General features: G+C 44.8%; 1 protein-coding gene across 1 annotated transcript in view; it reads left to right on the forward strand.

The window, feature by feature from the left end:
• Positions 1–5515: 5515 nt before the first annotated feature.
• LOC115122742 (transient receptor potential cation channel subfamily A member 1-like) overlaps positions 5516–25139 on the forward strand; it is a 93290-nt gene continuing 73666 nt past the window's right edge. Inside the window, 3 exon segments of the mRNA XM_065006873.1 lie at positions 5516–5660; positions 23597–23759; positions 24482–24657. Coding sequence (XP_064862945.1) covers positions 5532–5660; positions 23597–23759; positions 24482–24657 — 468 coding nt within the window. The 5' untranslated portion in view covers positions 5516–5531.

Below are 25139 nucleotides of genomic sequence, written 5' to 3' on the forward strand. Positions count from 1 at the left end.
GTAGAACCATCTGTGGAAAGGGTTCTACCTGGAACCTAAAGGATTCTACCTGGAACCAAAGGGGTTCTACCTGGAGCCTAAAAGGGTTCTACCTGGAACCTAAAAGTGTTCTACCTGGAACCTAAAAGGGTTCTACCTGGAACCTAAAAGGGTTCTACCTGGAACCTAAAAGGGTTCTACCTGGAACCACCTGTTTTTCTACGGTAAGAGTACTTCCTGAATTGACTGGAATTGAAAGGACATTGACACCAACCACCATTCCTTGGTGTAACCTGTACTGTTATTTCAGCTCAGAGCAAGGCAGGGGTAAAAACAGCTACGATAGGCATATCTTTTTCCATGTATTCAACGTAAATAACCAGTTGCCATGTGGTCATAGCTGGATGGATAACTCAGCCACTGAGACAGGCCAAGGCCAATATTGATCGCAATTTAGAAAAGCCTCATTCTCTCTCAACGAGAGATGAATGGAGCTGCCAGGTGGAAAACATTGTCGGAGACCCTAAATGGCACCCTGCTCCTCACATAGTGCTCCAGTTTGGACCAGGGCCCGTAGGGACGTAGACCATTGATGTAAGCATTATGGCTTCACTAGAGAACATGTCGGCTCCCCCCTCACTGTCCGTACAGGTTTACTGTATATATCTATAGTATAGAACATGTAGTCTCCCCCCAGGCTGTCCATACAGCCTTACTGTATATATCTATAGTATAGAACATGTAGACTCCCCCCCAGGCTGTCCATACAGCCTTACTGTATATATCTATAGTATAGAACATGTAGACTCCCCCCAGGCTGTTCATACAGCCTTACTGTATATATCTATAGTATAGAACATGTAGTCTCCCCCCAGGCTGTCCATACATCCTTACTGTATATATCTATAGTATAGAACATGTAGTCTCCCCCCAGGCTGTCCATACAGCCTTACTGTATATATCTATAGTATAGAACATGTAGACTCCCCCCCCAGGCTATTCATACATCCTTACTGTATATATCTATAGTATAGAACATGTAGACTCCCCTCAGGCTGTTCATACAGCCTTACTGTATATATCTATAGTATAGAACATGTACACTCCCCTCAGGCTGTTCATACAGCCTTACTGTATATATCTATAGTATAGAACATGTAGACTCCCCCCAGGCTGTTCATACATCCTTACTGTATATATCTATAGTATAGAACATGTAGACTCCCCTCAGGCTGTTCATACATCCTTACTGTATATATCTATAGTATAGAACATGTAGACTCCCTCCTCACTGTCCATACAGTCTTACTGTATATATCTATAGTATAGAAGATGTAGACCCCCCCCCCCAGGCTGTTCATACATCCTTACTGTATATATCTATAGTATAGAACATGTAGTCTCCCCCCAGGCTGTTCATACATCCTTACTATATATATCTATAGTATAGAACATGTAGACTCCCCTCAGGCTGTTCATACATCCTTACTGTATATATCTATAGTATAGAACATGTAGACTCCCTCCTCACTGTCCATACAGTCTTACTGTATATATCTATAGTATAGAACATGTAGTCTCCCCCCAGGCTGTTCATACATCCTTACTATATATATCTATAGTATAGAACATGTAGACTCCCCTCAGGCTGTTCATACATCCTTACTGTATATATCTATAGTATAGAACATGTAGACTCCCTCCTCACTGTCCATACAGCCTTACTGTATATATCTATAGTATAGAACATGTAGACTCCCTCCTCACTGTCCATACAGTCTTACTGTATATATCTATAGTATAGAACATGTAGCCTCCCCCCAGGCTGTCCATACAGCCTTACTGTATATATCTATAGTATAGAACATGTAGCCTCCCCCCAGGCTGTTCATACATCCTCACTGTATATATCTATAGTATAGAACATGTAGCCTCCCCCCAGGCTGTTCATACATCCTTACTGTATATATCTATAGTATAGAAGATGTAGACTCCCCCCCCAGGCTGTTCATACATCCTTACTGTATATATCTATAGTATAGAACATGTAGTCTCCCCCCAGGCTGTTCATACATCCTTACTATATATATCTATAGTATAGAACATGTAGACTCCCCTCAGGCTGTTCATACATCCTTACTGTATATATCTATAGTATAGAACATGTAGACTCCCTCCTCACTGTCCATACAGTCTTACTGTATATATCTATAGTATAGAACATGTAGTCTCCCCCCAGGCTGTTCATACATCCTTACTATATATATCTATAGTATAGAACATGTAGACTCCCCTCAGGCTGTTCATACATCCTTACTGTATATATCTATAGTATAGAACATGTAGACTCCCTCCTCACTGTCCATACAGCCTTACTGTATATATCTATAGTATAGAACATGTAGACTCCCTCCTCACTGTCCATACAGCCTTACTGTATATATCTATAGTATAGAACATGTAGCCTCCCCCCAGGCTGTCCATACAGCCTTACTGTATATATCAAGATCAAGTGCATTTGGAAAGTATTCAGACCCTTTGACTTTTTCTACATTTTGTTACATTGCAGCCGTATTCTAAAATGTATTAAATCGTTTTTTTCCCCTCATCAATCTACAGACAATACCCCATAATGACATCACAATACCCCATAATGACATCACAATACACCATAATGACATCATAATACAACATAATGACAAAGCAAAAAAACAAACAACTTTTTTAGCATTTTTTGCGACCGTGTGAGTTCCTGAACACTCTGGAGCATATTTTCATAAAGGATCTCCCTGTACTTTTCTCCGTTCAACTTTTCCTCGATCCTGGTTAGTTTCCCAGTCCCTGCTACTGAAAAACATCCCCACAGCATGATGCTGCCACCACCATGCATCACCGTAGGGATGGTGCCAGGTTTCCTCCAGACGTGATGCTTGGCATTCAGGCCAAAGAGTTCAATCTTGGTTTCATCAGGCCAGAAACCTTTTGGCAAACTCCAAGCGGGCTGTCATGTGCCTTTTACTGAGGAGTGGCTTCCGTCTGGCCACTCTACCATAAAGTCCTGATTGGTGGAGTACTGCAGAGACCTTCTGGAAGGTTCTCCCATCTCCACAGAGGAACTCTATAGCTCTGTAAGAGTGACCATTGGGTTCTTGGTCACCTCCCTGACTAAGGCCCTTCTCCTCCAATTGCTCAGTTTGGCTGGGCGGCCAGCTCTAGGAAGAGTCTTGGTGGTTCCAAACTTCTTCTATTTTAGAAGGATGGAGGCCACTGTGTTCTTGGGGACCTTCAATGCTGCAGACATTTTTTGGTACCCTTCCCCAGATCTGTGCCTCGACACAATCATGTCTCTGAGCTCTATGGACAATTCCTTCAACCTCATGACTTGGTTTTTGCTCTGACATGCACTGTCAACTGTGGGACCTTATATAGACAGGTGTGTGCCTTTCCAAATCATGTCCAATCAATTAAATTTACCACAGGTGTACTCCAAACAAGTTGCAGAAACATCTCAAGGACGATATATAGAAACAGGATGCACCAAAACTCAATTTCGAGTCTCATGGCAAAGGGTCTGAATACTTATGTAAATAAGGTAAATCTGTTTTTATTTGTAATAAATGTGCAAAAATGTCTAAAACCTTTTTTTTTGCTTTGTTATCATGGGGAATTATGTGTATATTGATGAGGGAAAAATCTACTTAATCCAATTTAGAATGAGGCTGTAACGTAACAAAATGTGTAAAAAGTCAAGGGGTCTGAATAGTTTCCGAAGGCACTGTATGTACATACGGTGGTTATAATCACAGAAAGGTTCATGTGGGTGTGTCATGTAATGTGGGTGTGTCATGTATTGTGGGATTGTCATGTTAATGTGGGTGTGTCATGTAATGTGGGATTGTCATGTTAATGTGGGTGTGTCATGTAATGTGGGATTGTCATGTAATGTGGGTTTGTCATGTAATGTGGGTTTGTCATGTAATGTAGGATTGTCATGTAATGTGGGTGTGTCATGTAATGTAGGATTGTCATGTAATGTGGGTGTGTCATGTAATGTAGGATTGTCATGTAATGTGGGTGTGTCATGTAATGTAGGATTGTCATGTAATGTGGGTGTGTCATGTATTGTAGGATTGTCATGTAATGTGGGTGTGTCATGTAATGTGTGTGTGTCATGTAATTTGAGATTGTCGTGTAATGTTGAATAGTTGTTTGAGGTGCTTTTTTTTTATTTTACTGTGATAAAACACACAATAGTCTTAGATTTTAAAAAACAGCTGCCTTCATGAGTAGCTGTCAAGAGATGGAGTTTCCCCAGACCAAGGTCATCTCCTGCAGGCACCAAACAGAAAATGAAAAAGGAGTGTTGTTTTATAACATGTCAGGAGGAAACACTTTGAGACCAAAGCGGAACCACCAGGGTCATGTGCATTAGTGCACAGCGTAGCAAAACTGTCACACAACGTTGTGCAACGAATAGTGTCTTTTCAACGAAAACAAGAGTTTCTTCGAGACAGATTCAGCTGGGTTCTCTTCTGATTCGGCACGTTTGCTTCCATTTGGGTCCTTGTGAATACGTCACTGTCCAATGATAAAATTGCATTTCCATTTGGTTCATTGTGAATACCTCACTGTCCAATGATAAACAAACCTTTCTGTTTGTCTCTTTCTGTTTTCTACTGGTAATATGAACTATATCAGAAGTCAAGGAGAATGTCCTGCAAGAGTTTAAAAAAGACGGAGATAGAAAATTAACTAGATAAATGCAGCTCATTTCCCTTTTTCCTTTTCAAAGTGTTTTATGTTTGTGTGCATATACTGTCCACCATCCAGGACTGAGGCAACAGCCTCCCTCCCTCCCTCCCTCCTTCCCTCCCTCCCTCACTCCCTCCCTACTCTCCCTCCCTCCCTCCCTCCCTCCCTCCCTACTCTCCCTCCCTCCCTCCCTCCCTCCCTCACTCACTCCTCCCTCCCTCCCTCCCTCCCTCCCTCCCTCCCTCCCTCCCTCCCTCCCTCCCTCCCTCCCTCCCTCCCTCCCTCCCTCCCTCCCTCCCTCCCTCCCTCCACAGTCTTCACCAATGTCAGACAGTTACTTGGTCATTGGACTACACTCAAGACCTCTCTCCTCACCTCCACTCACCTTCTCCCCCCCCCCACCCCCTCTCCTCCTCACCTCCTCACCAACCTTCACTTCCACTCCCCTCCTCACCTCACCTCACCTCCTCTCACCCACTCTCCCCCCACCCCCCACCCCCAGTCCCGTCCATTAACCTTCTATAGTGAGACCAACAGTCCCGTCCATTAACCTTCTATAGTGAGACTAAATGGGAGAATAAAGAACTGGCAACAAAACTGTTTCTTACACCAAAAATTGCATGTTTTGTTTGTGAGGGAAATGTGTATTTTGACTAGGTATGCATTTGTGGTCTTTTAAGGTGTGGAGTCTGCTGCTAGGTAATCTTACTGGAAGAGTATGTGTGTTATCCTGCGTGCACACGTGTGTTAGTGACATCACTCTATCCTTCTTCCATTCAGTGATTGGACTGTGAGACCTCATGCAGCTCACCAAGGAAGTGGCACCTCAGAACGGTTCCTATAAGTGCGTGATCGACGATGACGAAAGAAGATCCCACCAACTCTCTGTAAAAACAGACATGACTCTGGAGTCCGTAAACCTGTTTGAGGTAAGTCCAAGTTACAATTCTTGATTGTGTTTGTAAATGATAATGTAAAATATTAAACGCATCTCTGGCTTGACAAGTTTGTTTTTATTTTTATATACAATTACTTTCCATAAAGGTTTTGTAGAATTTCCGGTTCGAATATTCCTTGAAAAAGTATGAAATCCAGAAATCAACCAACCGGGATTTTGGGAAACCTGGGAATTTTTGGAATGTCACCAGAATTGTGCAACCCAATACTTGATATAGACGCAGTAGTCACTAGCACTGTGTGCATATCATCATAATAATATGTTTTTATTTGGAAAACCTACGTCAGAATGCTGTTCATTGACTACAGCTCAGCGTTCAACAACATTACCCCCTAAAAGCTTGTCACCAAGCTTGGGAATCTGGGTCTGAACACCTCCCTCTGCAACTGGATCCTGGAATTCGTGACCGGTCGAACCCAGGTGGTGAGGGTAGGCAACATCCCCTCCAACGCTCTGACCCTTAACACAGGCGTCCCACAGGGGTGTGTGCTTAGTCCCCTCCTGTACTCCCTGTTCACCCACGACTGTGTGGCCGCAAAACGACTCCACCACCATTATCAAGATCGCTTACGACATGACGGTGGTCGGCCTGATCACAGAACAGACTATGGGAGGCGCACAGTACTACATAGAGCCATGACTACATGGAACTCTATTCCACAGTACTACATAGAGCCATGACTACATGGAACTCTATTCCACAGTACTACATAGAGCCATGACTACATGGAACTCTATTCCACAGTACTACATAGAGCCATGACTACATGGAACTCTATTCCACAGTACTACATAGAGCCATGACTACATGGAACTCTATTCCACAGTACTACATAGAGCCATGACTACATGGAACTCTATTCCACAGTACTACATAGAGCCATGACTACATGGAACTCTATTCCACAGTACTACATAGAGCCATGACTACATGGAACTCTATTCCACAGTACTACATAGAGCCATGACTACATGGAACTCTATTCCACAGTACTACATAGAGCCATGACTACATGGAACTCTATTCCACAGTACTACATAGAGCCATGACAACATGGAACTCTATTCCACAGTACTACATAAAGCCATGACTACATGGAACTCTATTCCACAGTACTACATAGAGCCATGACTACATGGAACTCTATTCCACAGTACTACATAAAGCCATGACTACATGGAACTCTATTCCACAGTACTACATAGAGCCATGACTACATGGAACTCTATTCCACAGTACTACATAGAGCCATGACAACATGGAACTCTATTCCACAGTACTACATAGAGCCATGACAACATGGAACTCTATTCCACAGTACTACATAGAGCCATGACAACATGGAACTCTATTCCACAGTACTACATAGAGCCATGACTACATGGAACTCTATTCCACAGTACTACATAGAGCCATGACTACATGGAACTCTATTCCACAGTACTACATAGAGCCATGACTACATGGAACTCTATTCCACAGTACTACATAGAGCCATGACTACATGGAACTCTATTCCACAGTACTACATAGAGCCATGACTACATGGAACTCTATTCCACAGTACTACATAGAGCCATGACTACATGGAACTCTATTCCACAGTACTACATAGAGCCATGACTACATGGAACTCTATTCTACAGTACTACATAGAGCCATGACTACATGGAACTCTATTCCACAGTACTACATAGAGCCATGACTACATGGAACTCTATTCTACAGTACTACATAGAGCCATGACTACATGGAACTCTATTCCACAGTACTACATAGAGCCATGACTACATGGAACTCTATTCAACAGTACTACATAGAGCCATGACTACATGGAACTCTATTCCACAGTACTACATAGAGCCATGACTACATGGAACTCTATTCTACAGTACTACATAGAGCCATGACTACATGGAACTCTATTCCACAGTACTACATAGAGCCATGACTACATGGAACTCTATTCCACAGTACTACATAGAGCCATGACTACATGGAACTCTATTCCACAGTACTACATAGAGCCATGACTACATGGAACTCTATTCCACAGTACTACATAGAGCCATGACTACATGGAACTCTATTCCACAGTACTACATAGAGCCATGACTACATGGAACTCTATTCCACAGTTACTACATAGAGCCATGACTACATGGAACTCTATTCCACAGTACTACATAGAGCCATGACTACATGGAACTCTATTCCACAGTACTACATAGAGCCATGACTACATGGAACTCTATTCCACAGTACTACATAGAGCCATGACTACATGGAACTCTATTCCACAGTACTACATAGAGCCATGACTACATGGAACTCTATACCACAGTACTACATAGAGCCATGACTACATGGAACTCTATTCCACAGTACTACATAGAGCCATGACTACATGGAACTCTATACCACAGTACTACATAGAGCCATGACTACATGGAACTCTATTCCACAGTACTACATAGAGCCATGACTACATGGAACTCTATTCCACAGTACTACATAGAGCCATGACTACATGGAACTCTATTCCACAGTACTACATAGAGCCATGACAACATGGAACTCTATTCCACAGTACTACATAGAGCCATGACTACATGGAACTCTATTCCACAGTACTACATAGAGCCATGACTACATGGAACTCTATTCCACAGTACTACATAGAGCCATGACTACATGGAACTCTATTCCACAGTACTACATAGAGCCATGACTACATGGAACTCTATTCCACAGTACTACATAGAGCCATGACTACATGGAACTCTATTCCACAGTACTACATAGAGCCATGACCACATGGAACTCTATTCCACAGTACTACATAGAGCCATGACTACATGGAACTCTATTCCACAGTACTACATAGAGCCATGACTACATGGAACTATATTCCACAGTACTACATAGAGCCATGACTACATGGAACTCTATTCCACAGTACTACATAGAGCCATGACTACATGGAACTCTATTCCACAGTACTACATAGAGCCATGACTACATGGAACTCTATTCAACAGTACTACATAGAGCCATGACTACATGGAACTCTATTCCACAGTACTACATAGAGCCAGGACTACATGGAACTCTATTCCACAGTACTACATAGAGCCATGACTACATGGAACTCTATTCCACAGTACTACATAGAGCCATGACTACATGTAACTCTATTCCACAGTACTACATAGAGCCATGACTACATGGAACTCTATTCCACAGTACTACATAGAGCCATGACTACATGGAACTTTATTCCACAGTACTACATAGAGCCATGACTACATGTAACTCTATTCCACAGTACTACATAGAGCCATGACTACATGGAACTCTATTCCACAGTACTACATAGAGCCATGACTACATGGAACTCTATTCCACAGTACTACATAGAGCCATGACTACATGGAACTCTATTCCACAGTACTACATAGAGCCATGACTACATGGAACTCTATTACACAGTACTACATAGAGCCATGACTACATGGAACTCTATTCCACAGTACTACATAGAGCCATGACTACATGGAACTCTATTACACAGTACTACATAGAGCCATGACTACATGGAACTCTATTACACAGTACTACATAGAGCCATGACTACATGGAACTCTATTCCACAGTACTACATAGAGCCATGACTACATGGAACTCTATTCCACAGTACTACATAGAGCCGTGACTACATGGAACTCTATTCCACAGTACTACATAGAGCCGTGACTACATGGAACTCTATTCCACAGTACTACATAGAGCCATGACTACATGGAACTCTATTCCACAGTACTACATAGAGCCATGACTACATGGAACTCTATTCCACAGTACTACATAGAGCCATGACTACATGGAACTCTATTCCACAGTACTACATAGAGCCATGACTACATGGAACTCTATTCCACAGTACTACATAGAGCCATGACTACATGGAACTCTATACCACAGTACTACATAGAGCCATGACTACATGGAACTCTATTCTACAGTACTACATAGAGCCATGACAACATGGAACTCTATTCTACAGTACTACATAGAGCCATGACTACATGGAACTCTATACCACAGTACTACATAAAGCCATGACAACATGGAACTCTATTCTACAGTACTACATAGAGCCATGACTACATGGAACTCTATTCCACAGTACTACATAAAGCCATGACTACATGGAACTCTATTCTACAGTACTACATAGAGCCATGACAACATGGAACTCTATTCTACAGTACTACATAGAGCCATGACAACATGGAACTCTATTCTACAGTACTACATAGAGCCATGACTACATGGAACTCTATTCCACAGTACTACATAGAGCCATGACTACATGGAACTCTATTCCACAGTACTACATAGAGCCATGACTACATGGAACTCTATTCCACAGTACTACATAGAGCCATGACTACATGGAACTCTATTCTACAGTACTACATAGAGCCATGACTACATGGAACTCTATTCCACAGTACTACATAGAGCCATGACTACATGGAACTCTATTCCACAGTACTACATAGAGCCATGACTACATGGAACTCTATTCCACAGTACTACATAGAGCCATGACTACATGGAACTCTATTCCACAGTACTACATAGAGCCATGACTACATGGAACTCTATTCCACAGTACTACATAGAGCCATGACTACATGGAACTCTACTCCACAGTACTACATAGAGCCATGACTACATGGAACTCTATTCCACAGTACTACATAGAGCCATGACTACATGGAACTCTATTCCACAGTACTACATAGAGCCATGACTACATGGAACTCTACTCCACAGTACTACATAGAGCCATGACTACATGGAACTCTATTCCACAGTACTACATAGAGCCATGACTACATGGAACTCTACTCCACAGTACTACATAGAGCCATGACTACATGGAACTCTATTCCACAGTACTACATAGAGCCATGACTACATGGAACTCTATTCCACAGTACTACATAGAGCCATGACTACATGGAACTCTATACCACAGTACTACATAGAGCCATGACTACATGGAACTCTATTCCACAGTACTACATAGAGCCATGACTACATGGAACTCTACTCCACAGTACTACATAGAGCCATGACTACATGGAACTCTATTCCACAGTACTACATAGAGCCATGACTACATGGAACTCTATTCCACAGTACTACATAGAGCCATGACTACATGGAACTCTATACCACAGTACTACATAGAGCCATGACTACATGGAACTCTATTCCACAGTACTACATAGAGCCATGACTACATGGAACTCTATACCACAGTACTACATAGAGCCATGACTACATGGAACTCTATTCCACAGTACTACATAGAGCCATGACTACATGGAACTCTATTCCACAGTACTACATAGAGCCATGACTACATGCAACTCTATTCCACAGTACTACATAGAGACATGACTACATGGAACTCTATTCCACAGTACTACATAGAGCCATGACTACATGGAACTCTATTCCACAGTACTACATAGAGCCATGACTACATGGAACTCTATACCACAGTACTACATAGAGCCATGACTACATGGAACTCTATTCTACAGTACTACATAGAGCCATGACAACATGGAACTCTATTCTACAGTACTACATAGAGCCATGACTACATGGAACTCTATACCACAGTACTACATAAAGCCATGACAACATGGAACTCTATTCTACAGTACTACATAGAGCCATGACTACATGGAACTCTATTCCACAGTACTACATAGAGCCATGACTACATGGAACTCTATTCCACAGTACTACATAGAGCCATGACTACATGGAACTCTATTCTACAGTACTACATAGAGCCATGACTACATGGAACTCTATTCCACAGTACTACATAGAGCCATGACTACATGGAACTCTATTCCACAGTACTACATAGAGCCATGACTACATGGAACTCTATTCCACAGTACTACATAGAGCCATGACTACATGGAACTCTATTCCACAGTACTACATAGAGCCATGACTACATGGAACTCTATTCCACAGTACTACATAGAGCCATGACTACATGGAACTCTACTCCACAGTACTACATAGAGCCATGACTACATGGAACTCTATTCCACAGTACTACATAGAGCCATGACTACATGGAACTCTATTCCACAGTACTACATAGAGCCATGACTACATGGAACTCTACTCCACAGTACTACATAGAGCCATGACTACATGGAACTCTATTCCACAGTACTACATAGAGCCATGACTACATGGAACTCTACTCCACAGTACTACATAGAGCCATGACTACATGGAACTCTATTCCACAGTACTACATAGAGCCATGACTACATGGAACTCTATTCCACAGTACTACATAGAGCCATGACTACATGGAACTCTATACCACAGTACTACATAGAGCCATGACTACATGGAACTCTATTCCACAGTACTACATAGAGCCATGACTACATGGAACTCTACTCCACAGTACTACATAGAGCCATGACTACATGGAACTCTATTCCACAGTACTACATAGAGCCATGACTACATGGAACTCTATTCCACAGTACTACATAGAGCCATGACTACATGGAACTCTATACCACAGTACTACATAGAGCCATGACTACATGGAACTCTATTCCACAGTACTACATAGAGCCATGACTACATGGAACTCTATACCACAGTACTACATAGAGCCATGACTACATGGAACTCTATTCCACAGTACTACATAGAGCCATGACTACATGGAACTCTATTCCACAGTACTACATAGAGCCATGACTACATGGAACTCTATTCCACAGTACTACATAGAGCCATGACTACATGGAACTCTATTCCACAGTACTACATAGAGCCATGACTACATGGAACTCTATTCCACATCAAGTAACCGATGCAGTAAAATTAGATTAAAAAAAAACAGATTAAAAAACACCTTATGGAACAGTGGGACAGCTGGATTGTGAAGCAACATAAACATTGGCACTATACATACACATGGATTTACTACTGTAGATATGTGGTAGTGGTGGAGTAGGGGCCTGAGTGTGTCGTGAAATCTGTGAATCTATTGTAATGTTTTAAAATAGTATAAACTACCTTAAATTTTGCTCGACCCTAGGAAGAGGGGAGGTGAGAGGGGCATCCGTAATAAATACAAAATACAAATATCCTGAAAAGGTTCTACAGCTATTCCACTGAGAGAATATTGACTGGCTGTTTCACTGCTTGGTATGGCAATAGCACCGCCCTCGATCGCATGGCCTTTAGAAAGGTAGTGTGGACAGCCCAGTACACCACTGGGGCCCAGCTCCCTGTCATCCAGGATCTCTATATCAGAGGGTGGTGAGGACAGCCCAGTACATCACTGGGGCCCAGCTCCCTGCCATCCAGGACCTCTATATCAGGTGGTGGTACGGACAGCCCAGTACATCACTGGGGCCCAGCTCCCTGCCATCCAGGACCTCTATATCAGGTGGTGGTACGGACAGCCCAGTACACCACTGGGGCCCAGCTCCCTGTCATCCAGGATCTCTATATCAGAGGGTGGTGAGGACAGCCCAGTACATCACTGGGGCCCAGCTCCCTGCCATCCAGGACCTCTATATCAGGTGGTGGTACGGACAGCCCAGTACATCACTGGGGCCCAGCTCCCTGCCATCCAGGACCTCTATATCAGGTGGTGGTACGGACAGCCCAGTACATCACTGGGGCCCAGCTCCCTGCCATTCAGTACCTCTATATCAGAGGGTGGTGAGGACAGCCCAGTATATCACTGGGGTCCAGCTCCCTGCCATTCAGAACCTCTATATCAGGTGGTGGTGAGTACAGCCCAGTACAACACTGGGTCCCAGCTCCCTGCCATTCAGTACCTCTATATCAGGTGGTGGTGAGGACAGCCCAGTACAACACTGGGGCCCAGCTCCCTGCCATTCAGTACCTCTATATCAGGTGGTGGTGCGGACAGCCCAGTACATCACTGGGGCCCAGCTCCCTGACATCTAGGACCTCTATATCAGGCGGTGTGAAAAGAAAGCCTGGAAAATTGCCAAAAAGACCCCAACCGCCCGAGCCATATACTATTTTCTCTGCTGTCCCACGGTAAGAGGTATTGGTGCATCAGGCTCTTGAACAGCTTCTATCCCCAAGAAATACGACTGAAAAATAACGAACAAAATAGCTACACAGACCAGTTTACCAACCATCTTTTTTATCTCAGTATTTTGCACTGTCTCTGTAAACACACTCAAACACTGTAACTCCAACACACACACACTGTAACTCCAACACACATACACACACACACTGTAACTCCAACACACACACACTGTAACTCCAACACACACACACACTGTAACTCCAACTCACACACACACACACACACACACACACACACACACACACACACACACACACACACACACACACACACACACACACACTGTAACTCCAACACACACACACTGTAACTCCAACACACACACAGTGTAACTCCAACACACACACACACACACACACACACACACACACACACACACACACACACACTTGTAACTCCAACACACACACACACACACACACACACACACACACACACACACACACACACACACCGCTGCTACTGTGTTTGTCTTATATCCTGTTGCCTAGTCACCTTACCCCTATACATGTCTACCTCCATCACTCCAGCATCCTTGTACATTGTTAATATGGTACTGACCCTGTATATAGTCACCTTACCCCTATACATATCTACCTCCATCACTCCAGTATCCCTGTCACCTTACCCCTATACATATCTACCTCCATCACTCCAGTATCCCTGTCTACTTACCCCTATACATATCTACCTCCATCACTCTAGTATCCCTGTCATACCCCTGTCATCCCTTCACCCCTATACATATCTACCTCCATCACTCCAGTATCCCTGTCTCCTTCCCCTATACATATATACCTCCATCACTCCAGTATCCCTGTCTCCTTCCCCCTATACATATCTACCTCCATCACTCCAGTATCCCTGTCTCCTTCCCTCTACACATCTACAGTATCCCTGTATCTACCTCCATCACTCCAGTATCCCTGTCTCCTTCCCCTATACATATCTACCTCCATCACTCCAGTATCCCTGTCTCCTTCCCCCTATACATATCTACCTCCATCACTCCAGTATCCCTGTCTCCTTCCCTCTATACACATCTACCTCCATCACTCCAGTATCCCTGTCTCCTTCCCCCTATACATATCTACCTCCATCACTCCAGTATCCCTGTCTCCTTCCCTCTATACACATCTACCTCCATCACTCCAGTATCCCTGTCACCTTACCCCTATACATATCTACCTCCATCACTACCCGTATCCCTGTCTCCTTCCCCCTATACATATCTACCTCCATCACTCCAGTATCCCTGTCACCTTCCCCCTATACATATCTACCTCCATCACTCCAGTATCCCTGTCTCCTTCCCTCTATACACATCTACCTCCATCACTCCAGTATCCCTGTCTCCTTCCCTCTATACACATCTACCTCCATCACTCCAGTATCCCTGTCTCCTTCCCCCTATACATCTCTACCTCCATCACTCCAGTATCCCTGTCTCCTTCCCCCTATACATATCTACCTCCATCACTCCAGTATCCCTGTCTCCTTCCCTCTATACACATCTACCTCCATCACTCCAGTATCCCTGTCACCTTACCCCTATACATATCTACCTCCATCACTCCAGTATCCCTGTCTCCTTCCCCCTATACATATCTTCCTCCATCACTCCAGTATCCCTGTCTCCTTCCCCCTATACATATCTACCTCCATCACTCCAGTATCCCTGTCTCCTTCCCCCTATACATATCTACCTCCATCACTCCAGTATCCCTGTCTCCTTCCCCCTATCTACCTCCATATCAGTATCCCTGTCTCCATCTCCTCCATCACTACAGTATCCCTGTCTCCTTACCCCTATACATATCTACCTCCATCACTCCAGTATCCCTGTCTCCTTCCCACTATACATATCTACCTCCATCACTCCAGTATCCCTGTCTCCTTCCCTCTATACACATCTACCTCCATCACTCCAGTATCCCTGTCTCCTTCCCCCTATACATATCTACCTCCATCTCTCCAGTATCCCTGTCTCCTTCCCTCTATACACATCTACCTCCATCACTCCAGTATCCCTGTCCCCCTATACATATCCCTATCACATATCTACCTCCATCACTACCCGTATCCCAGTATCCCTGTCTCCTTCCCCCTATACATATCTACCTCCATCACTCCAGTATCCCTGTCTCCTTCCCCCTATACATATCTACCTCCATCACTCCAGTATCCCTGTCTCCTTCCCCCTATACATATCTACCTCCATCACTCCAGTATCCCTGTCTCCTTCCCCCTATACATATCTACCTCCATCACTCCAGTATCCCTGTCTCCTTACCCCTATACATATCTACCTCCATCACTCCAGTATCCCTGTCTCCTTATCTACCTCCCCTATACATATCTACCTCCATCACTCCAGTATCCCTGTCTCCTTACCCCTATACCCCTCCATACATATCTACATATCTACCTCCATCACTCCAGTATCCCTGTCTCCTTCCCTCTATACACATCTACCTCCATCACTCCAGTATCCCTGTCTCCTTCCCCATATACATATCTACCTCCATCACTCCAGTATCCCTGTCTCCTTCCCTCTATACACATCTACCTCCATCACTCCAGTATCCCTGTCTCCTTCCCTCTATACACATCTACCTCCATCACTCCAGTATCCCTGTCTCCTTCCCATCTATATACTCCAGTATATCTACCTACCTCCATCACTCCAGTATCCCTGTCTCCTTACCCCTATACATATCTACCTCCATCACTCCAGTATCCCTGTCTCCTTACCCCTATACATATCTACCTCCATCACTCCAGTATCCCTGTCTCCTTCCCCATATACACATCTACCTCCATCACTCCAGTATCCCTGTCTCCTTCCCCCTATACATCTCTACCTCCATCACTCCAGTATCCCTGTCTCCTTACCCCTATACACATCTACCTCCATCACTCCAGTATCCCTGTCTCCTTCCCCCTATACATGTCTACCTCCATCACTCCAGTATCCCTGTCTCCTTACCCCTATACACATCTACCTCCATCACTCCAGTATCCCTGTCACCTTACCCCTATACATATCTACCTCCATCACTCCAGTATCCCTGTCTCCTTCCCCCTATACATATCTACCTCCATCACTCCAGTATCCCTGTCTCCTTCCCCCTATACATATCTACCTCCATCACTCCAGTATCCCTGTCTCCTTACCCCTATACACATCTACCTCCATCACTCCAGTATCCCTGTCTCCTTCCCCCTATACATATCTACCTCCATCACTCCAGTATCCCTGTCTCCTTCCCTCTATACACATCTACCTCCATCACTCCAGTATCCCTGTCTCCTTCCCCCTATACATATCTACCTCCATCACTCCAGTATCCCTGTCTCCTTCCCTCTATACACATCTACCTCCATCACTCCAGTATCCCTGTCTCCTTCCCTCTATACACATCTACCTCCATCACTCTAGTATCCCTGTCACCTTACCCCTTTACATATCTACCTCCATCACTCCAGTATCCCTGTCTCCTTCCCCCTATACATATCTACCTCCATCACTCCAGTATCCCTGTCTCCTTCCCCCTATACATATCTACCTCCATCACTCCAGTATCCCTGTCTCCTTCCCTCTATACACATCTACCTCCATCACTCCAGTATCCCTGTCTCCTTCCCCCTATACATATCTACCTCCATCACTCCAGTATCCCTGTCTCCTTCCCTCTATACACATCTACCTCCATCACTCCAGTATCCCTGTCTCCTTCCCTCTATACACATCTCTACCTCCATCACTCTAGTATCCCTGTCACCTTACCCCTTTACATATCTACCTCCATCACTCCAGTATCCCTGTCTCCTTCCCCCTATACATATCTACCTCCATCACTCCAGTATCCCTGTCTCCTTCCCCCTATACACATCTACCTCCATCACTCCAGTATCCCTGTCTCCTTCCCCCCCTACCTACCCAGTATCCCTGTCTACCTCCATCTACCTCCATCCAGTATCCCTGTCACCTTCCCCCTATACATATCTACCTCCATCACTCCAGTATCCCTGTCACCTTCCCCCTATACATATCTACCTCCCTCACCCAGTACATATCTACACATCTACCTCCATCACTCCAGTATCCCTGTCACCTTACCCCTATACATATCTACCTCCATCACTCCAGTATCCCTGTACATTGTTAATATGGTAATGAACTTACTTTTTTAAATAGTTCCTGTCTGTTTACTTTATTGTGTATTTCATATTTCTTGTTCTTATTATTTGTGTGTTCTTTTTCTTCTAGTACTCCATTGTTATTGATTACTGCGTTGTGGGGTTTGTAGGTTGCAACATTTGTTTCAATCATGGATATAATGGAATTAGTGGACATATGGTCAATCTGGTCGTCTTGACTACTTTCTTACGTCATTCTCTCTGGCACCAAACGTTTACAAAGTTAATAAGGGACAGAATGCGGTCGGACAGATCAAATAATTGGCATATATATTACTCTTACAGAATTTCCACATGGGCGAGGATATTGGAAATTTAATCAAAGACTACTAGATGATAAATTGTTTAGAACTAGGAGAGAAGAATTTATAACTGACTTTTTCAGACATAACATTAGGTACAGCAGATCCCCTTACTGTATGGGATACCTTTAAATGTGCCTTGAGGCCATGCAATTCAATACTCATCTCTACAACAAAAGCAATTTAGATCAAAAGAGTATTAAACAAAGGAAATTGAAGAACTAACAGTACAGTTAGATAGCAATAAAAACTGTACCATACAGTCACAGAATACGTTAGAGGAAAAACAAAAAGAGGAACTTATTCAAGAAAGATCCAGTGTAATTTCTCTTTCCTATTCACCCTCTGAATGGCACACATATACAATCCTGTCTCTATTTTCTCTTTCCTATTCACCCTCTGAATGGCACACATATACAATCCTGTCTCTATTTTCTCTTTCCTATTCACCCTCTGAATGGCACACATATACAATCCTGTCTCTATTTTCTCTTTCCTATTCACCCTCTGAATGGCACACATATATAATCCTGTCTCTATTTTCTCTTTCTTATTCACCCTCTGAATGGCACACATACACAATCCTGTCTCTATTTTCTCTTTCCTATTCACCCTCTGAATGGCACACATATACAATCCTGTCTCTATTTTCTCTTTCATATTCACCCTCTGAATGGCACACATATACAATCCTGTCTCTATTTTCTCTTTCATATTCAGCCTCTGAATGGCACACATACACAACCCTGTCTCTATTTTCTCTTTCCTATTCACCCTCTGAATGGCACACATACACAATCCTGTCTCTATTTTCTCTTTCCTATTCACCCTCTGAATGGCACACATCCTGTCTCTATTTTCTCTTTCCTATTCACCCTCTACACAATCCTGTCTCTATTTTCTCTTTCCTATTCACCCTCTGAATGGCACACATACACAATCCTGTCTCTATTTTCTCTTTCCTATTCACCCTCTGAATGGCACACATACACAATCCTGTCTCTATTTTCTCTTTCCTATTCACCCTCTGAATGGCACACATACACAATCCTGTCTCTATTTTCTCTTTCCTATTCACCCTCTGAATGGCACACATATACAATCCTGTCTCTATTTTCTCTTTCCTATTCACCCTCTGAATGGCACACATACACAATCCTGTCTCTATTTTCTCTTTCCTATTCACCCTCTGAATGGCACACATATACAATCCTGTCTCTATTTTCTCTTTCCTATTCACCCTCTGAATGGCACACATATAAAATCCTGTCTCTATTTTCTCTTTCCTATTCACCCTCTGAATGGCACACAGACACAATCCTGTCTCTATTTTCTCAAGGCTTAAATATCCTTCTTTAACCCGTCTCCTCCCTTTCGTCGACACTGATTGATGTGGATGTAGCTTTCACCTGGTCAGTCTATGTCATGTGGATGTAGCTTTCACCTGGTCAGTCTATGTCATGTGGATGTAGCTTTCACCTGGTCAGTCTATGTCATGTGGATGTAGCTTTCACCTGGTCAGTCTATGTCATGGAAAGAGCAGATGTTCCTAATGTTTTGATGTGGATCCTATTCACCCAGTCTGAATGGAAATAGGCAGATGTTCTAATGTTTTGTAAACACAGTGCAGTTTAAACAGTTTGGAATGGTATTGGCCTACAATCCTGGTCTAGATTTCTGTTTATTCAGACAGGGGGATGGGACGGGAGGGGAAGGGAACCCTAGAGGAGGGGAATTTTCTCTTTCCTATTCACGGGAAGGAATGGCACACATATATAATCCTGTCTCTATTTTCTCTTTCAAATAGGAAAATCTGATGTCACAATATATACAACCTGTGTTATGTAGCTGAATTGATTGAATCTGAATGGAATTAACCCCATCCGTCCCTTACCTCTGTCCCCTATCCGTCTTTCCTATTCACCTCTGTGGCCACATATACAATCCTGTCTCTATTTTCTCTTTCTATTCACCCTCTGAATGGCACCATATACAACTCTGTCTCTATTTTCTCTTTCCTATTTACCCTCTGAATGGCCCATATACAATCCTGTCTCTATTTTCTCTTTCCTATTCACCTCTGTCCCCGTCCGTCCCTGTCTCTGTCCCTTTCCGTATTCACCTCTGTCCCACATCCGTCCCAAACCTCTGTCCCTATTTTCCCTTACCTCTGTCCCCTCCGTCCCTTACCTCTGTCCCTATTTTCCTTACCTCTGTCCCCTCTGAATGGCACTCTGTCCAATCCGTCCCTTTTTCTCTTTCCTATTCCCTTACCTCTGAATCCCCAACCTTCCTTATCTCTGTCCCCAATTTTCCTTTCTCTGTCCCAACCCTTCTTATCTCTGTCCCCATCCGTCCAATCCAGTGGGCTCGGGGAGGTGATGTGTCCCAGCTGGAGGGCTTGGTGAGGAGGAATTCACCCTCTGAAGAGAACAGGATGACCCTGGTCTCTATTTTCTCTGGTCCACCACGCTGCTGGTGCAGGAAACACCCCTGTTATCATTTTTCATCTCAGCATCATTCACCCTCTGAGATGGTGAGGTTCACACACACACACCCAGCATCACAGTCAGAGATGGTGAGGTTCCTATTCACACACACAACCCAGCATCACAGTCAGAGATGGTGTCTCTATTTTCACACACCCAGCATCACCCTCTGAATGGTGAGGCTCCCATCCTAAAAATACAAAATGGCTGCCAGTATGATGTAGATTACCCTCTGAATGGAAATATTTCCTCTTCATTTTAATTTCTCAAGTTTCAGTCTTAATTATACAGTATGTGTGTTTATTTTCTGTTTATCTATTCATGCCTGTCTGTGTGGTCGGTTTATGCATGTGTGTTCGTGTGTTTTGTATGTCTGTTTATCCTCTGAATGTGTGTCTCTATTTTCTGTCTATGCCTGTCGTGTGTGTGTGTCGGTTTATGCATGTGTGTTCGTGTTTTGTATGTCTGTTTATCCGTGTCTGAATGTGTCTGTCAATGCCTGTGCGTGTGTTTGTCGGTTTATGCATGTGTGTGTGCGTGTGTGGTATGTCTGTTTATCCCTGTGTGTATTTGTCCTTCCTATTCACCCTCTGTCTATTCTCCCCAGGGTGGAAGGTGTGTGTCCTATTTTCCTCTCTCCCCAGGGTGGAATGGCCTACCTCTGTCCTCTCTCCCAGGGTGGAAGGTGTTGTCCTACCTCTGTCCTATCTCCCCAGGGTGGAATGGCACACATACACAATCCTGTCTCTATTGACGAGGGGTCTTGCCGCTTCACTGGGCCGTGAATGGAACCAGCCAGACAGCTGCCTGGCTCTGTTAGAGCTCTTTCCTATTCACAAGGCCCTGATGTCACACATCTACACCTGGCTGTTAGCCACACACACAACCATCTGGTCCAGGTGAGATTTTCTCACCATGATCCTGAATAGCTCCCCCTCCTTCTACTAAACAGTCTTTCTCTTACACCTAGAGTTCACCTCTTCATGCCCCACCAAACTACCTGTCTCTACCTCCCCCACTCCACCTGCCCATACCTCCCTCTCAAACTGCCTCTTTCATACCTCCCCTCCAAACTATGGCACACCCACCAAACTACCTGCCCTTACCTCCCCCACCAAACTACCTGCCCTTTTTCCCCACCAAACTACCTGCCCATTCCTCCCCCACCAAACTACCTGCCCACCTCCCCCACCAAACTACCTGCCCATATTTTCCCCACCAAACTACCTTCCCTTACCTCCCCCACCAAACTACCTGCCCATACCAGCCCCATGTAAACTACCTGCCCACCTCTCAGTCAATGTCATGTGGATGTAGCTTTCACCTGGTCAGTCTATGTCATGTGGAAACTACCTGCCCAGTAATCCCCCATGTGGAAGCTTTCACCTGGTCAGTCTATGTCATGGAAAGAGCAGATGTTCCTAATGTTTTGATGTGGATGTAGCTTTCACCTGGTCAGTCTATGTCATGGAAAGAGGCAGATGTTCCTAATGTTTTGATGTGGATGTAGCTTTCACCTGGTCAGTCTATGTCATGGAAAGAGCAGATGTTCCTAATGTTTTGATGTGGAAACTTTCACCTGGTCAGTCTATGTCATGGAAAAGGCAGATGCCCTAATGTTTTGATGTGGATGTAGCTTTCACCTGGTCAGTCTATCCCCCACCAAACAGATGTTCCTAATGTTTTGATGTGGATGTAGCTTTCACCTGGTCAGTCTATGTCATGGAAAGAGGCAGATGTTCCTAATGTTTTGATGTGGATGTAGCTTTCACCTGGTCAGTCTATGTCATGGAAAGAGCAGATGTTCCTAATGTTTTGATGTGGATGTAGCTTTCACCTGGTCAGTCTATGTCATGGAAAGAGGCAGATGTTCCTAATGTTTTGATGTGGATGTAGCTTTCACCTGTCAGTCTATGTCCTTTCACCTGCCCATGTTTTGATGAAAGCTACCTGCAGTCATGTCATGGAAAGAGCAGATGTTCCTAATGTTTTGATGTGGATGTAGCTTTCACCTGGTCAGTCTATGTCATGGAAAGAGGCAGATGTTCCTAATGTTTTGTAAACACAGTGCAGTTTAAACAGTTTGGAGGAGTGTTTGGCCTCTTATTGGTTAGATGTTGTGTTTATACGAGACAGGGGGGGAGGGGACGGGAGGGGAAGGGAAGGGTAGAGGGAGGGGAAGGGAAGGGTAGAGGGAGGGGACGGGAAGGGTAGAGAGAGAGAGAGAGAGAGAGATGCGGAAATCAAATAGGAAAATGTGATGTCATACAATATATACAACATGTGTTAATGTAGCTGAATTGATTGAATTGAAATGGAATTAACCCCATCCGTCCCTTACCTCTGCCCATTCCTCCCTTACCTACCTGTCCCATACCTCCCCACCAAACTCTGTCCCCGTCCTCCTTACCCTGTCCCGTCCTCCCCTTAACTCTGTCCCCCCTCCGTCACCAAACCTCTGCCCGTCCGTCCCCACAAACTCTGTCCCCTTCCCGTCCCACTAAACTACCTCTGTCCCCGTCCGTCCCTTACCTCTGTCCCCGTCCGTCCCTTACCTCTGTCCCCGTCCGTCCCTTACCTCTGTCCCCGTCCGTCCCTTACCTCTGTCCCCAACCTTCCTTATCTCTGTCCCCAACCTTCCTTATCTCTGTCCCAACCCTTCCTTATCTCTGTCCCCATCCGTCCCTTACCTCGGTCCAGTGGGCTCGGGGAGGTGATGTGTCCCAGCTGGAGGGCTTGGTGAGGAGGAACCCAGGAGTACTGAGAGAACAGGATGACTGTGGTGCCTCTCTGGTCCACCACGCTGCTGGTGCAGGAAACACCCCTGTTATCAGGTTCATCTGCAGCATCACAGTCAGAGATGGTGAGGTTCCACACACACACACCCAGCATCACAGTCAGAGATGGTGAGGTTCCACACACACACACACACCCAGCATCACAGTCAGAGATGGTGAGGTTCCACACACACACACCCAGCATCACAGTCAGAGATGGTGAGGCTCCCATCCTAAAAATACAAAATGGCTGCCAGTATGATGTAGATTAACTTGAGTGAAATATTTCCTCTTCATTTAATTTCTCAAGTTTCAAGTCTTAATTATACAGTATGTGTGTTTGTGTGAATGTGTGTGTGTATCTGTCTATGCCTGTGCGTGTGTGTGTGTCGGTTTATGCATGTGTGTTCGTGTGTGTGTGTATGTCTGTTTATCCGTGTGTGTGTGTGTCTGTCTATGCCTGTGCGTGTGTGTGTGTCGGTTTATGCATGTGTGTTCGTGTGTGTGTGTATGTCTGTTTATCCGTGTGTGTGTGTCCCACCTATGCCTGTGCGTGTGTTGTGTCCCCATGCATGTGTGTGTGCGTGTGTGTGTATGTCTGTTTATCCGTGTGTGTGTGTGTGTCCTACCTCTGTCCTCTCTCCCCAGGGTGGAAGGTGTGTGTCCTACCTCTGTCCTCTCTCCCCAGGGTGGAAGGTGTGTGTCCTACCTCTGTCCTCTCTCCCCAGGGTGGAAGGTGTGTGTCCTACCTCTGTCCTCTCTCCCCAGGGTGGAAGGTGTGTGTCCTACCTCTGTCCTCTCTCCCCAGGGTGGAAGGTGTATGATGACGAGGGGTCTATGCCGCTGCACTGGGCCGTGGAGAGGAACCAGCCAGACAGCTGCAGGGCTCTGTTAGAGCTGGGGGCTGAACCTAACGTCCTCAACAAGGCCCTGATGTCACCTCTACACCTGGCTGTTAGCCACACACACAACCATCTGGTCCAGGTGAGACACCATGATCCTTAGCCCCCCCCTCCTCTTCTACTAAACAGTCTTGGGTCTCTCCTACACCTAGAGTTACACCTTTCATGCCCCACCAAACTACCTGCCCTTACCTCCCCCACAAGCCACCTGCCCATACCTCCCTCACCAAACTGCCTGCCCATACCTCCCCCACCAAACTACCTGCCCTTACCTCCCCCACCAAACTACCTGCCCTTACCTCCCCCACCAAACTACCTGCCCATTCCTCCCCCACCAAATTACCAGCCCCCACCAAACCACCTGCCCATACCTCCCCCACCAAACTACCTGCCCATACCTCCCCCAACAAACTACCTGCCCATTCCTCCCCACCAAACTACCTGCCCATACCTCCCCACCAAACTACCTGCCCATACCTCCCCCACCAAACCACCTGCCCTTACCTCCCCCACCAAACTACCTCCCCCCAAACCATACCAGCCCCACCAAACTACCTGCCCATA

The sequence above is a fragment of the Oncorhynchus nerka genome, linkage group LG22 (genome assembly GCF_034236695.1).
Source record: "Oncorhynchus nerka isolate Pitt River linkage group LG22, Oner_Uvic_2.0, whole genome shotgun sequence".
NCBI classification, from domain to species: domain Eukaryota; kingdom Metazoa; phylum Chordata; class Actinopteri; order Salmoniformes; family Salmonidae; genus Oncorhynchus; species Oncorhynchus nerka.